Source organism: Drosophila subobscura, chromosome E (assembly GCF_008121235.1).
Source record: "Drosophila subobscura isolate 14011-0131.10 chromosome E, UCBerk_Dsub_1.0, whole genome shotgun sequence".
Lineage (NCBI taxonomy): Eukaryota > Metazoa > Arthropoda > Insecta > Diptera > Drosophilidae > Drosophila > Drosophila subobscura.
The window spans coordinates 12,765,658-12,782,421 of NC_048531.1; the positions used below are offsets into that span (position 1 = coordinate 12,765,658).

At 49.1% G+C, this 16,764-nt stretch overlaps 1 protein-coding gene across 2 annotated transcripts; it reads left to right on the forward strand.

Moving 5' to 3' along the window:
- LOC117891413 (serine protease filzig) lies at nt 1-15,334 on the forward strand. Of its 2 annotated transcripts, XM_034796860.1 has the most exons (8): nt 3-508; nt 9,368-10,418; nt 10,617-13,627; nt 14,082-14,268; nt 14,328-14,512; nt 14,581-14,696; nt 14,766-14,885; nt 14,953-15,334. In XM_034796860.1, the coding sequence occupies exons 1-8, from the start codon at nt 295-297 to the stop codon at nt 15,115-15,117; spliced, it is 5,049 nt and encodes a 1,682-aa protein (XP_034652751.1). In that variant the 5' UTR covers nt 3-294; the 3' UTR covers nt 15,118-15,334. The 2 variants fall into 2 exon arrangements, with proteins under 2 accessions (XP_034652752.1, XP_034652751.1); XM_034796861.1 differs by lacking the exons at nt 14,082-14,268; nt 14,328-14,512; nt 14,581-14,696; nt 14,766-14,885; nt 14,953-15,334 and adding an exon at nt 13,803-13,909 and having other exon boundaries at nt 1-508.
- The last annotated feature ends 1,430 nt before the right edge of the window (nt 15,335-16,764 follow it).

The window sequence follows — 16,764 nt, forward strand, 5'->3', positions numbered from 1 at the left end:
GCTTCGAAAACATAAATAAAACATAAAATACATAATAATTGATAAGTTCTCGATTCGCGAATCGGTTCGGTGCGGAGAACGCGTTCGTTGCCCAAGTCGTTTGTTTAGCTTAGCGGTTCATTGAGGGCGCGCTGTTACGACACAATTGTGTGTGTTTGTGTGTGTGTTTTCGCACTCCCATTTCGAAATATTCCAAGCGAATAGTACATATAATAGGCCAGAAGCGTTCTAGGCCAGAACTCCCCGAGCAGCCAGTGTCCAGCCAGCTAGCGAGCCAGCGAGCCACCAACAAACATGTTTAAGTGGGTTACGCCGGCCACAGCGGCGACATTGTCCCGCACAAGAACAGCAACAACGGCAGCGACAACCAGAACAGCGTCAGCGTCAAGCACAACTGCAAGAACAACAAAACCACAACTACTTTCCATCGCTTTAACAAGTTTAATAATAATAGCCGCATCATTTGTGCCGACAACAAGTGGATTTAGATCAATTGAAACGAACGGCGGTAAGTGACAGACAATTTGCTTTATTGAATGGAATCGAATCGCGTCGAATCGCATCGAAAGAAAGTTTAGCACACAATAAAAATGTAGAATTATGGCAAAAGAAAATCAATTTGGCCAAATTGCAAGCTCATGTCGTTGTGTGTGGCTGTGGCTGTGTCTGTGGCTGCCTCTACCGCTGACAAATCGAATCGTGTCAGTGGCTTCCACATCACTCCATTGAGTGAAAGCCTGGCCCCGGTCTGGCCCCGGCCTGGTCTTGAGTTGACAATGCACAGCACAGCACAGCACAACATAAACTATGCCTTTGTGCCAATAAATGAATCAGAAAAACTTTGGCACAGAAAACTGTTTTGCTCTTTCGAATGGCTTTCCACACTCCACGCACTTGGTTCCACAATTATTTGGTTCGTTTTATGCTACATTACGGCCACAAAGCAGACCCAACCGACACACAAAAGACCTACAGATGAGCCCCACAACACACCGCACCGCACCGCACTCTGCTCATTCATACAGAGAGCGGCATAGACACAGACATCGACTTTCCTTATGACAGTTTTTAGTGTGTTTGCGTTTTGAGCGCGCTGCTCTTCACCTGCTCTTCAGCTGCTCTTCGTGTTAATTGCTCAAGTCATTTTGTCGATTTAAAAAGTGAAACAAATTTTCTAGAGTGTCAGGGCTATTAGCTTAAATCGAAGCCACTGGCACAGACCCAGCCCAATCAGATTGAGTGGATTGAGCTCAAGTAAAAACACTCTACAGACTTGGCAGCAAATAAAAAATCTTATTGTCATAATAAGAAGCACTGCTGTGGCCTACCCTCAACCGAAATGAATCAAATCAAATCTGTGAGCATTCTGCTGCTCTTACCAGTAAAATTTCACACATCATTACCATTTCTTGTACTTTATAAATGAGAACAAAAGATAATCTTTATGAGGTGAAATCAAAACAATAAACAATCATAATGCCATCCAATGAAACTTTTATCACTCGGCAAACCCTTCAAACAAAACAGATGAAAGGCAACGAAGTAATGTTTATGGAAATGGTTAAGGGAAATGGAATATTTTTCGCTGAATATCTGTTTCTGAAAAAAGCTAAAGAAATATTTTAAATTCCGTTTATTCGATTAGTGAATTCCCGACATTACTCTCAGCATGGACATGGGAACAATTAAATAGTATAGAATGATCCAAGCATTATCCGATCAATGACTGTTCATATTTGATTTCTGAATGCTTCTTGTCCCTAGAAAAGAAAATCAATGCTTCCGTTTGCCACAACAAAGAACTCTGCTGCGTCAGTTTGGTGAGGAAGTGTGGAAGTGAGGCGAATGGCAATCATCGGAGTCATCCACACACAGTTACAGATGCATCCAGCCGATCGCACGGTGTAAAACAATCGCAAAACAATTTTCAATTTCTATTTGGAAGCAAAGACTGAAAAGCAGTTCGATCGATAAAAGAAAACGCGTGCGAAATGAAAATGTCTTGGCCAGCAGCCAGCAGTCAGCAGCCAAAGCCGCAGCCGCAGCAACAGTCACAGATTCTGATTGAAGCGTGTGCCAGTTTGTGGCTGTGGCTGTGGTTTCTGCAGCACTTGTCGGCCTGCAGTTGACTTTGCGGTAGTTTGAGACTTGGCCTGGCCCGGACCGGATCGGCATCGGCAACGGCAACGGCCCAAACCGAAGCGAACAGGCCTGGGGGCAGGAAGCTGTTGTGAATGAAAGACTTGATGCTGCAGTGGCAGTGGCAGTGGCAGTTGCTCTGCTCTGGAGGCTGCAGGCAGCATTCAGTCAGCCAGTGATCTGTGCGATGGACAGCGCTCAGCCAGCCAGTCAGATAATTTCAGGAGCACGTTTTTACCGCTGTCCGATCATCGACTTGACCAATTTCTGTTCCACATACGTAGACCTTTTGATGGCGAAATCTCTGATCTCCTCGTTCGTATAAAAACACCCACAGGAATTCTGAGCTTATGCAAATTATGAATTCCATAATTTCACAGCCCCCTCTCTCACTGTCCCTCCCCTCTTCTACATGCAATTAATGTGAAAGCGACATTTGGACTTTCTTCTGTGCTTTCGAGGGGGTCCGTCGCTGTCGCTGTCCCTGTCCCTGAAACCCCCCATCGTTGTGGAAATGATTTTCCCACAGCCATTTTACACATCATAAAACTTAAGACAATCGCATTAAAACTGTGACAGATCACAGATCACGAGCACCGCATCGAGTGGCAAGAGAGCATTTCACCTTACATATGGATTGCACTTCCTACACCCCCCAGCCGCAGCAGCAATCACAGAGCCAGAGCCAGACCCAGTGCCAGTCCCAGCCCCCGATGAAACTATTAGTGCATGTGAACAAAACAGAAACAGAAACAGAAGTGGAAATACAAAAGTGGAAATAGAGGCAGAGGCTCCAACACGCACACACTCATTTGTTGTCTTCTGGTTTATCTTTTAAGCTCATCAGCATTGTTTCAAGTGCCTCGTACTCCCCTCGCATTCGTACTCGCATTCGTATTATTGCAGAGTCTATTGCCGATGAGGCTGTGCCACCGTTTGGTTTGCTCGCTTTACACCACCATCGACACGGAGCAGTTACAAATTATCGGCTCTGTTAGCAGAGACACACAACGGACGGACAGACAGACAGACAGACAGACAACTTCGAGTGGTGTGTTATGGATGCGTTGTCTAACAGGAAATACACGGTAGACTTTGAATTTTGTTTTGACATGTTTGGCGGTGAAAGTGAAATTCTCTGTGGGCTTCTTCTCACTGCGCTCCACAGACGATTCCGACTGCCTCCGTGCTGTGTGCTTCCGCCGCATGACAGCACAAATTCTTTGGCTTTGGGGTTTGGGCTTGACTCGCATGGAAATCAAGAGATTGCATTACATTTACTGTACGATTTTTGTCATTGCAATTCTGCAGGGATTTTCCCAGGCCTGCTGCTCTTCGTTCTCATTGCTTTGGATATCGATTGGAATTCCAAAAAAATATATCAAAAATGATGTCACTTATTGCGGCCAAGCGCAACTTTCACTGCTCATTCACACCGATTTTTTATTTATATTTCCCCCTCGTCGCATTTGATGGGATATATTCAAATTGGTTGCCAAAACGTTTCCATTTTATGGGCCCCTAATTTGATTTATCATCTCAATCGAATGGGGGCGCCCAATAGATTTCAGATTGTGATGAATTTTCCATAAATTCAATTTTATTTCCCTTTCCCCCGTTCCCTTTGTTGCATTGTTGCATTATTGTCTGTCTGCCAGCGGAAATCCGTGCCCAGAGCCTAGAGCATGAGCTGGCAAAAAGTGACCACGGAAGAATAATAATAATAATAATAATAATAATTGTAATGAAAACAAAACAAAACGAATTCGTTTTGTGCATAACAGCAGACAGTGGAGTCTACAGAGAGACGGTGCCAACAAATGGAACTGCCTCGGAGCGACATGCAAACATTGTACAAGTTTTATGTATCCCAAAGCCCGTCGTAAGAGTGGGTCTCTCTGTTCTTTCCTAATGCCAGAAGACAGCCCAAACAACCTGTTGTTGGTGTTGGTTGGTGCTGGCTGACACTGTGTGATTATCATTCCAATTACCGCAAGTCATAGAGATGCTCACGTGAGAAATGGAAGTACATATTTTGTTCGCATAACTGACCCGACAATATCCACACTCGATTATTGCTGTTGCGTAGAGCTCAACCACAAACAAAATGATTTACTTGCTGTATGAGCACCAAACCGCACTCGAACACAAAATACCACAAAGTGGAGTTTAAGATTCTATAAATTAACAAAGCGTTAACATTGAATTAGAATTTGCCTTTTAGAAGTTTTATATTTTATCTCTTGCTCATCCCTGATTTCCATTCAGTTCTGGTTTGGCCAAGGGCGGCAGGAAGATAATGGTAGTTGCTATCAGAAATGGAAGCGTAGAGTCTCCCCTCTGCATTCAGCTAAATCTGCACTACATATAGGAGTATGTACGAGTATGTTTACGTGTGTGAGAGTACGAGTATGTACATGCATTGCAGACCGGCTGGTCTCGGGGCGCTTGCACCATTCACTGTTAACTTACCGGTCTTTTCGGTCGCAGCAGTCGCTGTCGTCGTTGCCGCATTTTATTTGGGTCACTGTTACAATTTACACCGATGGTCGGGGTAGGGAAGCCAGGTGTAGCTGCGCTGACCAGTTGGTGGGGGGAACGGGTCGCTCAAGCTCGGAGGCTGTGCCCGAGATGGTGTGCCAAATTGTGGAGCGACACCCGATGCCAGCGACCCACAAGTTGCAGCAGATCAGAGCAGAAACTGTAGACGTACATCTGGGGACTGGGCACTGGACTGGGCAATGCTGTTCTGTGTATCGAGCAGTTTGCGACTTTCAAATCAAATTTTATGTAATTGTAATTCAAGGTGGGCGCTCGCCTTCCCAGTTCCTTCCTCGGAGCAGCAAGCTCGCGTGCAAATCGCTTATAGTTGGAGCTAGAGTTGGTTATATAGCGCATGCCACAGTCCAATTCGCAGAGAGACTAGTAGAGCATGGAGCGGGTTATGTTTATGCTGATGATATGCCGTGTGCCGCTGCTGCTGCTGCTGCAGCTGCTGCTACTGAATTGCTGCCTCTGCTGCTGTTGTTGTTCAACAATTCAATTACAATGTGATTAATAGAAATGTTTTGCTGCGGATCAGCTGTCATGTGGAGTGGAATGCCAGCGCCACATCGGATACATCAAAGCAGCACAAATTTAGTTAAATTGTACGCCCCAAAATGTATGCCCGCAAAGGTCAGCCAAGAGCGCGAAACTTTCCATTTCTCTCACGCAAAATGGGAAAACTTCTTGCGTGATGACACCGCAAAATGACCATGAGAAAGATCCACCTAACGCACAGACCCACAGACAGATATCCGCACGTAAAGGCCATTAAATTTAATAAAAATATAAAAAAAAATCATCATAAAACAACAGCAAAAAATACACAAAAAAGAAACAAATCTGTTATGTGGTCCGAGAAACTGCACTCTCGCCATAGCTATAGCTGAATGTGGCTGTGGGGCCTGAGACTCTACCGATCCGAAGATAATTAGTAGCCTAAATCAAGCGATTCATGAAAAGTAAACAGTTTTTCTTTGGCTTTTGTCTAAGAAAAGTGAAATTAGCCTGGCCATTCAGCCTGAGAGATGTTTTATGCTAATTCCATGAAAAGTGACATTTGGTTATATTTCTCCTCTGTCCAGCCTTTCGTTGGCCATTAAGATGGCACATTCCAATAGTCAATAAGTCGTTAGAGTGGACACTAAGTTTCTCTGATGAGTTATTGGATGGGAAAATTACTCTTCCACTTGTGCTTACTCGCACTGTGTAGGAATTTGAATGCTAAACATTGATTTCCAGCATCGAACTGTTCGATTTCACTTGACCCAGTTCTGTGCCACGATCCTGAATCGGTTAATAATTCGTGTAAACTTGGCCCCGGGAATATTTAACACTTTCACAACGCAATTAGAGCAAGATTCATATGTTAAATGCAAAACTGCCCAAGATCAGGTCTCAGTCGATGTCGATACACCACAACAACAGCAACAACAACAACACCACGTGGTGTTGCATGTTTACTGCGGTACGAAAGTTTTCTTCTCTGTTCTGTTTTTTCTTTACTTTACTTCTTTTTTTTGAGCGTGTGTTTTTTTTGCAGTCTTGGGCTAATTGATCGATAATAATTTTCCATTTTACCGTTGAAGCGCCTCGTTCGTTTACATTCTTGAAGTGCCTCGGCTCGGCATGTCGAATGCCTCGGCCAGAAAACAAGTTCTACGAAATCTCAGAGCAGATCGGAACCGATCGGATCGCATCGAATCGAATCGGAGCTCTCTTTTCTTCTTTTGGTTTCAGTCGCCTCTTTCCTTCCCTTCCCTTCCCTTCCCTTCTCTTGCCTTGTCTACGGTGTGCAGCAGCATATTCATGATTTAATTAATTTCCATTTTGCAGTGCAGTCCAAGCAGAGAGCGAACCGACGCACTGTTCCGTTGGCCAAATGAGGAGCATCCACTGGCCCCAGGGCACCCGGTGACACACTGAGCAAGTGTCTCTTGCTCACCTGATGCATGCAACAGAATTTCGGCTATTGAGCCAATTTCCTTGCATGATTAATGACATTGCCACCACCAAGATGGGTCTTCTCTTCGCTTGCTTCCCGATGGGAAGACAAACTTGTTATCTCATTTTGCAGCTGCTTCCTTCATTCGCTTTTAAGCACCGAAAAAATGTTTTAAAGCGACGCAAAATTATTCAGGCGTTTGACACACTTTCGTTCCCCCGGCCAAGAGCTGCTGTTGCTGTTGCTGTTGCCTGTGTGTGTGCGTGTCAGCCGGCTTTTTGTATTCGACTCTCAGGTGTGGCGGCCGAGGCAGCGATGCTGTAACCTATTTAGCATGCATCGCCCGCTACTATTACGATAATGCTAAGCATTCTTTATCCATTAATTAGGGCCAGAGGCATCCTTCCAAGGATCGCTTAGCATGGGCAGGCTGTTAAGTATGTTAAGTAGCATCTGAGCACCGGATGGCACGTACAATCCTGATCCACTGCTTACTCGAGTTTTTGGGGTATTGTGCCCGAGTGCCTATTAACATTATTTGCGTTTGAGTTCCAGTGTTTGTTGAACATGTCTCGAGTTATTGTTTCCCCAATATTCTTCCATTTATTCCTGTTTAAGGGAACTACTCATCTATACACGCAGAGAAAAAGAAAAAACCAAAAGAAGACACTTTCTGTTTACATTTTAAAACTCAGCTTAAATTCTACATCTTCAGTGCATTTTCTCTGCGTGTACATTTTCAATTTGTTTCAGTTACAAACATTTCAAGTAAATTATGGTAAACTGCATAATTATGGCTGTTTTATCGTGGCCGTGTTCACATCCATTCATCCTTCATTAAATCAAATCTATAATTAAGTCCGCTGCTCTGCGGCTCTGCGTCTCTGTTAGCTCTAACGGTGGAGGCTCTCTCTCATGTCGCACGCGCTCTCTCTCTCGCGCGCTGCTAGCACCGTCTCTGTAAAGCTACAGATCTCTGTTAATATTGTCTATGCGGTGGTGGTGGGCTGAGCTTTTGTTGTGGCCTGCGGCTGTTTCCCACGTCTCTTCTCTTCTGCCTAGCCTCTGTGTCTCTCGGTTTTAACGATTTGCGGAAGAATACTTAAGAGCACTTGAGTGTCTAATCATAAAAAAAATGCGAAATGTCTGCAAATAATAAAGCTGCAAGAAAGATGATTATTATTTTATTAGTAGACGCCGAGACGCGCGCGCCGGAGAAGAAAAACGCACAAAAACGAAATCGTTTTCAGAGATGAATAAACAGAGAAAGAATAAGAGAGAAAAGAAAATAAAAAGCCCAAAAAAAGAAACGGAGCAGAAACAGAAACAGAAACAAAAACACTATCACTTTTTTCTCTATTATGTACATGCATACAATTTGGACTGTTATTCTAATGGAGATTTTTTTGCACTACTTTTTTGCTTAATACTCTCGTACACTTGTCTTTACTTTCACTCGAATTCGGTGCGACACGACCCACGACGTTGGCGCTGCGCTGCGCCGCTCTACGTGCCCAGCATATGCGGGGTTTGACTCATGCCGAGCTCAAGCTGGCTTCCACATCGAATAGTTAGTCGCAGCAGCAGCAGCAGCAGCAGCAGCTTCCTGTGATTTCATTTTCGTTACCTGCTGATTTCCTTTGAATTAGCACAGAACTAATTGATGCCAACTATCCCGCTACTTGTGTGCGTTTGCATTGAGGACTTTGCTCCAGTTTAACGACCAAACATTGACACAGTCCGCGGAGCGGATTGGGGCCACAACAGCCGCAACTGGAGCGTCTGCGAGGTGTTAATTTGTCAGCATAAACCCGTCCGTCACAAGTGTACGGGACGGCAGTTTCTGCTTTTTTAGCTGCTGGTTTAATTGCTGTCGAAAATCAATTTCGGCCCAAATGTCAAGAGCCCGCGTCCACATAGCCAACTAGAACAAATACCCTTTCCTTTCCGCTGAAATGCACAGCAGACATTCCAACAGAGAGTATTTGACACTTCGTCGAGCCCCAGCGAGCCCTTACACTCCTTCACTCTCTAGTTTTGGCAAATGAGCTGGAAAAACTTTGAAGTGCATTGCACCGGCCCACACCTGGGCCAGGGGCTGAACTTTGACTGGCAAGTGGCTTGGCTGGCACTCGCGGTTTGGTTACCAGTTAGTACTCTGTACTCGGTACTCGAAACTTGGTGCCTGGACTGGAGCCACTTTCACTTGGCTTTTGCATCGTTCCATGTGGTTACTGGTAGCTGATTGCTGGCTTTCAGGTTGCCCACAGAACAGGGAAAATGCTGTCGCTGTTAATGCTCGTAGAGTTTATACATTTTTTCGTTTGTTTGCTGCCCGAGGCGGCTGTTTGTCATAATTGGCACTGAAAGCAGCAGTTATGGCCAGAAATTTGTGTATATGCATACCATAAACCAATAGGAAATGCTTAAGATTGTCACTTTCGTTGCGGAAATTACACATGCCCATCATTTTCACTATGACCGCCAGCTATTATAATCCAATCAAGTACAGTTGAGTAGCCAGCAGAGAGAGACCTGAACTGAGCTGGGGCTGAGTGGCATCTTAATTAAACTTTGGCCACGGGGGATTACAGATTTTTGGCAATACAAAAATCGGGATACAAATTGTCAGCGACTTTCGAATAACAGAACCCACGAATGGGAATCTACCTTAATAAATTTCTCTTTATTTCTGGTTACCCTTTTTGCTAATCCTTTGCAACTTTTGTCTCTTTGCAGCTGGACGAAAGCTGTTTGGTGGCTACCGCATCACACCCAAGCACTGCCGTGCCACCAAGACGCTGCCCAGCTCCGATCCCCGATCGAATGGCCCCACCATCTGCATGTTCAATCACGAGTGCGCCCAGCGGGGCGGCGAGGTGGTGGGTGCCTGCATGGACGGCTTCCTGTTTGGCGCTTGCTGCCAGATTCCAGCCACACACGAGCTGGCCAGCACGCTGATCAATGAGGCGCAGAACGCCTACTTCCAGCAGCACCAACACCAGCAGCAGCAGCAGCACCAGCACCAGAAGCTGCAACAGGCGGCAGAGTCCTCCTATGAGCAGCACCAGCAGTCGCTGAACAGCGCAGAGCAAACGGCAACGCAGCCCTCTCAGAATATCTACGATGAACAGAACCTCAACAAGGTCTATCAGCAGTTGGGCAGCAGCAGCAGCAGCAGTCCGAGCAGCACCAGCCCCAGCAGCCCACCCAGCAACAGCTACAGCGTGGAGCTGCAGCAGGACCCAGAGCCAGAGCCAGAGCCGGAGCATCCCCAGAACGAGCTTGTCTATGGCAGCAGCACCTCCACAGAGGGATCCACACTGTCGCAATCCTCGTCCTCTAGCATAGAGTTTGAGCAGGAGCCAACTGTTCAACAGTCGCCAGCTAACGATGAGATCATCTCGAACGCTAACAATGCCCAGAAGGTGCACCAGCAACAGCAGCAACAGGAAGAGCAACAGCAGCCCATTCTGCCGCCCAATGTTCATGTGCACAAGCACTCGGTGACCATCAACTCGCCCTCGTCGCCGCCCCAAAACGATGATTTTGTGATGCAGGTGCTCAGCACATTGCCCCCCGAGCATGCCGACGATCATCGCATCTTCTTCACGACGGAGGTGCCCATGAAGATTGCCAGCGGCCTGCAGGAGCAGACCAGCTCGGAGTCCAACTCCTTCGAGGAGACCCCATCCACGCCGCCAGCCGTAAAGAAGCCCACAGAGAAGCCAAAGGCCAAGCCCAAGCCGAAACCTGTGCCGCAATTGGCGGAGACGATGAAGCGACCCATTCAGCAGCTGCAGCAACAGCAACAGCAACAGCAGCAACTGCAGCAACTGCAGCAACATCACCAGGAACAACAGCAGCAGCAACAGCAGCTACATCACCAGCAACAGCAGCAACTGCAGCAGCAGCAGCAACACCAGCAACATCAGCAACAGCAGCAACATCAACAGGAACAACAGCAGCAACAGCAACATCACCAGCAACAACAGCAGCAACAGCAGACAGCGAAACCTCAATCGAAGCCTAAGCCGAAGCCTGCGAATGCGCACCACCACAATCATTTGATCCTGGATGGCGGAGAGTTCACCCACAGCGACATTACCCATCCGGGTGCCGATGCCGATCTCGTCGAGGATCTGCAATTCTCCACCGGCTACGGACCACAGCCTGTATACGCAGACCCGCCACAGCAGCAGCAGCAACATCAGCAGCAACAGCAGCAACATCAACAGCAGCAACATCAGCAGCAACAGCAACAGTCGGAGGAGCAGAGTTACATCTCCAAGCGACCAGCGGCAGCAGGTCAGACTCAAAGTCAGGGCACCACCGTTTCCTCGATCACCACACACGTGGACTCCATAGAGTCGATCATCCTGCAGCTGAACAACACCAGCCACGGACCCAGCTACAATGTGGTCAGCCAGCAGACGCCCTCGTATGGCGACTATCCAGGCCAGGCCCAGAACGAGGCTACAGCCGAGGCAATCACCGCACAGCCGCCGCCAGCCAGCTACTACCAGGAGAGCGAAGCCAGTGAGGCGGAGAAGGGTCAGGACTACGGCTACACGAGCACAGTCAGCTACGATGCCACCTACGACAAGGTGTCCGATGAGCAGGATGCCTCCGCTGCTGCCAGCCAGTCTGCCGAGTCGCCCACAGCGAGTCCCGCCTACGGGGAGGACACCTCGGCGGTGTTTGAGGATCACACGATGCCCGCCAATGGCTACCACGATGCCATGGCTGATGGGGCGCACCAGACTTCAGAGTTCAACAAGATGCCCGTGCCGGTTGTGGGCATTGCCTATCCCGTGGACATGTCCTACCTGGAGGAGGAGGAGAACGATGCTCCAGCTGGCTACGGACAGCAGAGCAGCGGCTCCTACGAGGCCAACACCGAGTCCAACTACCAGAAGCTCTCCACCGCAGAGACGGAGCAGCCACAGCCGCAGCCTCAGCCCGTGCCCACCTACGTGCGCCCCACGACAAATGCCAACAAGCCGAACCGTCCCGTTGCCTCGTACATTGGCATGGTGACCATGCAGCACTACAACCAACAGCAGCAGCAGGCATCGCTGGGCGATCAATACCAATCCCAATCCCAATTGCAGCCCCAGGTGCCCGCCGAGGTGTCTGTGTCCTCGCACACCACCAAGGTGCAGGAGCAGTATGACGAGACCTCGCACGGCCATCAGCCGCAAACGACGACACCTGTGGCACAGCGACCGCAGTACGATGAGGTCCTGGAAGATGCCTCCTCGGAGCGACCCGTGCTGATCACGGCCAGTCCCAGACCTCGCCCCAAGCCAAGCACAAAGCGACCGGGCGTGAAGCGACCCATCAGCCAGGAGAGTACCAAAAAGAAGCCACTGCCACAGGGCAGCTACGATGCCGAGGAGTCACCCATTACGCACATTCAGATCAAGAAGCCATCCTCCAGCTACAACAAGGAGCAGGAGACGGAACAGTCTGGCTACCCGAGGCCAGCAGTCGCAGGAAGCAGCTCCTCGGCACGTCCTGGCAACAATTATGATCAGCCAGATCCACCCTCGGCTCCGGCCTCCAGCTCCAGCTACGATCAGCCCGAGACGTCCAGCTACGGCCAGATCCAACCAGAGGCTCCACTCACACAATTCGATCAGCCACAGCCGCAGCCAGCCCTGAGCTACAATGAGCAGTCGGTGGCCAGTTCGCCGGGTCGCCAGCCCTCCACATCGAAGCCCGTGGCCACGAGCTATGTGACGGGGCCCAGCACGCCCCGTCCGCCCGCCACCGTCGACTACCACTACGACAATGTGCCGCCGCTGTTCATGGCCGACGACAAGTTGGACGCATTCATCCAGAGCACAGCCGAGAACATTGTGGGCTCCACGCCTGGCAACTATCAGCCCCCGCTGGTGGCCACCGCATCGACGCCCGCCTACGCACATCGCCCCACCAGCAGCAGCGGAGCAGGCAGCTACGGAGGCCACAAGAAGCCCACTTTCGTGCAGATCAATGGCACACCGAGACCGCCACGTCCCACGGTGCTGATCACGCCCAAGCCCTCGGGCTCTACCTCCTTCGTGTACAATCAGATAGTGACCCGACGACCGGCAGGTGCTCCGGTTAGCTCCAATGACTTCGAGGATCCCGGCTACTTTGGCGGCAGCCCCGCGCACGTGTCCTTCACGCAGTCCACAGCGTCGGAGTCTCCCTACCCCGCACCCTCCGACGACAAGCCCGCCTTCCCGGGCTACTTTGGGCCCACGCCTTCGTATCCTGCCTTCTCGGTGCCCGGAGAGAAGGTGGGCCCCAGTGCGATGGAGGAGACGTACACCTCGCCGAACGACTTTGTCAACTTCCCGCCGGTGCGCAATCCGAATCTGAACATGTCCGCCGCCTCCAGCGCTGTGACCAGCGACGTGGATCTCTCCACGCCCGCCTTTGTCGAGGATGTGGTGCTGAAGGACAAGATGCACACGCTGGTCCACAAGCTGGTGGCCTCGCTCCAGGGCAACTTTGAGGCTCTGGCCGACATGATTGATGAGCCAACGGGCAACAGTTCGGCAGCCACCTATCAGGCGGGAGCTGGAGCTGGAGCTGGAGCTGGCGGAGCAACCATTGCCACCCGCAAGCCCACGCGTAAGCCCGTGCGAGTGGCATCCACGGCCAAGCCCAAGGCGACCACCAAGAAGCCCGTGACACGAGTCTCCACCAAGGCGCCCAACAAGAAGGCCTCGGCCAGCAGCACCACCCGCAAGCCGGGCACCCGCCGCACCACTGTGGCACCACCCAAGACGACTGTCAGCACCCGGAAGCCGGCAGCCTCGAAGAAGCCCACGCGACGCGTCAGCAGCACCGTAAAGACGACCACCGTGAGCTCGGCTCGGCCCGCCGACGATGAGATTGTGGACGAGGAGGACGAGGAGGATGTCAATCCGAATCCCAGCGACAACGAAATCGATCAGGGATCGACGCTCAGCTCCTACGGCGGAGCGAATGGCCGCAAGATCCGTAAGTGTTGAGTGACTGTAGCATGGACCCGAAACAACTGTCTCTTTCTCTCTCTCTTTCTTGTCTTCTCTCGCTCATGCCTATAACCAAATCCTTCCAAATCGCTTCCAAACCCCAAACCAATCCTCCCACCCCACACCCCATGGCATTTACAATTGTTCCCAAACTTTTTTAGCGCGTCGCAAGAACAAAAGAAGAAACCCAAAACCCGCTTAAATATCCACCAAATCCCCCCCCCCACCTAGTTCTAGTTGTCCCTCATCCATTCCCGATCCATGTAATACTCCTAGACATTTATATAGCAATACACGTCGTTCGATGCTTTCTCTGTAACGCTCCATCTCTCGATCGCTCTCGTTCTCTTCCGCTCTCTCTGTGAATCTCTGCATCCATCTGTCTGTCTTGCTCTGAACACTCCCCACTCCTAACCTCGCATTTCACTCCCCATCTACAGAGTGCGGCGTCCGACCACATGTCAAGTCCGGCCGCATTGTGGGCGGCAAGGGCTCCTCCTTTGGCGCCTTCCCCTGGCAGGTGCTGGTCCGCGAATCCACCTGGCTGGGCCTGTTCACAAAGAACAAGTGCGGCGGTGTCCTGATCAACAGTCGCTACGTCGTCACCGCTGCCCATTGTCAGCCTGGGTAAGTCGTCCCTCCCCTTCCCCATCCGCTCATTGCCTGACTCCAATTGATCTCCACAGCTTCTTGGCCTCGCTGGTGGCCGTCATGGGTGAGTTCGATATCTCTGGCGACTTGGAGAGCAAACGTTCTGTGACCAAGAACGTGAAGCGCGTCATTGTCCATCGCCAATACGATCCTGCCACGTTCGAGAACGACTTGGCTCTCCTCGAGATGGACAGTCCTGTGCAGTTTGACACCCACATAGGTGAGTGAGCCATCTCTGCTTTGTACAGGGAAAACCACTTAAACCTTTCACTTTTCTTCTCCCTGCAGTTCCCATTTGCATGCCCAACGATGCGGCGGACTTTACGGGACGCATGGCAACCGTTACCGGCTGGGGGCGACTCAAGTACGGCGGCGGAGTGCCCTCCGTGCTGCAGGAAGTGCAGGTGAGTGAAGCTGCCACGAACAAGCAACATGAACCACACTTTAAATGCATCTTTTGATGACAACAACAGGTGCCGGTTATCGAGAACAGCGTGTGCCAGGAGATGTTCCACACCGCGGGCCACAACAAGAAGATTCTCAACTCGTTCCTGTGCGCCGGCTACGCCAACGGCCAGAAGGACTCCTGCGAGGTGAGATATCCTAACTTGTATGGGAAAGAGTGTTTGCTAATTCTTTGCTCTGACTTTCTGCTGACAGGGTGACAGTGGCGGTCCGTTGGTGCTGCAGCGTCCCGACGGGCGCTACGAGCTGGCTGGCACCGTTTCGCACGGCATCAAGTGCGCGGCGCCATATCTGCCCGGTGTGTACATGCGTACGACCTTCTACAAGCCCTGGCTGCGCAGCATAACAGGAGTCAAGTAAGGAGCTGCCAGGGGAGCAGCAGCTACAGCAACATTAGGGGGCAGCAGCATCAGCAAGTGTAAATAGAAAGTAGAGTTTAAAGAGTTTTGTGGACAAACGCGTGACTCAGACTGTTAAGCACCCACGTCGCATTCACCATTCTATCCCCCGTCTCCTTCTCTGTGCATCTTCTATCCTCATTCCATTAGTTTAGAGTTGAAACGAGAAACGACAGCGACAGCGAAATACTCGAGAGTGAGATTCAAAGATTCAGATACGTCGAGGAGCGTGTTGCAGATTCTTTCTGTGCCTGACACTTGTAGAGTCTGAATGAGAATTACTCGTATATTTTATTAGTTGCAAGCCGTGGCCGTACGCTAAGAAAATATTTATTCTAGTTCTAAGTCTATTTATTTATTTATTTATTTATTTGTACGATTAAACCCCGAATATCGCGACGAGTTCCGTTTTGATTCAACTAAAAATAAATTGTTAATTTTCATAGGCAAATTGTTGTTATGTTAAAGTAAAAGACAAGAGAAAGAGATTGAGATTGAGAGAGAGCAAGTGTTTTTAGTTCAATTGAATTTACTAATTTATCTAATTATACGATTACTTTTTTTATCTCTTTACGTTTTATGTTAATTGTTAAGCGAACGAACAAATCGATGCGAAAAGGAAACCCACAAAAACCCAATAAAAACAAAATAAATATTATTAGAAAATATTGCAGAAGTTTGCTTAATCCACGGAGAAACTCCTCCATTGCGAGAGTTATTTTCTTTTCTACTTTGCACTCGAGGGAGAGCAGTGCCAATAATATTCAGCAACAATACCAAAAAGCAATCAACAGGCAAGGAGCCGTGGGAGGCAGGAGGAAGGAGCAAATGCCTCAGAATGCTGCAAAACTCATTTTAATATTTGTAGTAGGAGGCAGCATCAAACGGAAGTGCCACCTGCATTCTTTTCCCAGAATATTCAATGTTCTGTGGCCATAGAAGTTCCTTCCCAGCTCGGACTCCCCCGCGTGCAGTGCTATTTTTGTTAGTTGAAGTGCTACAAAAGCCAGCCACGCAGCAAGCTAAAAGAGAAACCCCTCAACAGGTATTTGCATTGAAAATGCACCAACATTTACAAGCATACTGGAGGAAACTAAATATTTAACATGATTTTGTAAATAAATGGAAGCAACAACTCAAAATATTAGTCGAAAAATCAGTCAAAATCCAGCTAGGAACATCAGTGTTAAATTTATCTATTTCGCCTCACTGAATAAATTATCGTTGCTCATCCGTTCGACTGTGGCAGAAATGCGCTAAGTGATTGGGCGGCTGAAGGCTGTACAGCATCCGAATGCACACAATGTCCTGAAGGTCGTGCAGTTGCTGCCTTTCCCCAAAGCACTCACGGCAGCAGAAGCACTTTTCATCTAATTTAACCGCAACCGAAAAACAAAGTTGTGTGTGTTTTCTTTCTTGAACAGATTTAGCTGCAGGCCAATTCCGCCATGCCGGGACGTGGCTTTGTGTGGTCGCATTTACATGCTCATTAAATGTTCAAGGTTGCATGGAAAACAGAATATGACCAAATTGTTCGTGACGTCATTGCCCAAGTACATTTAGATATGTACATCCAGACAAGTAGATGTACAGATGTACATAAATAAAT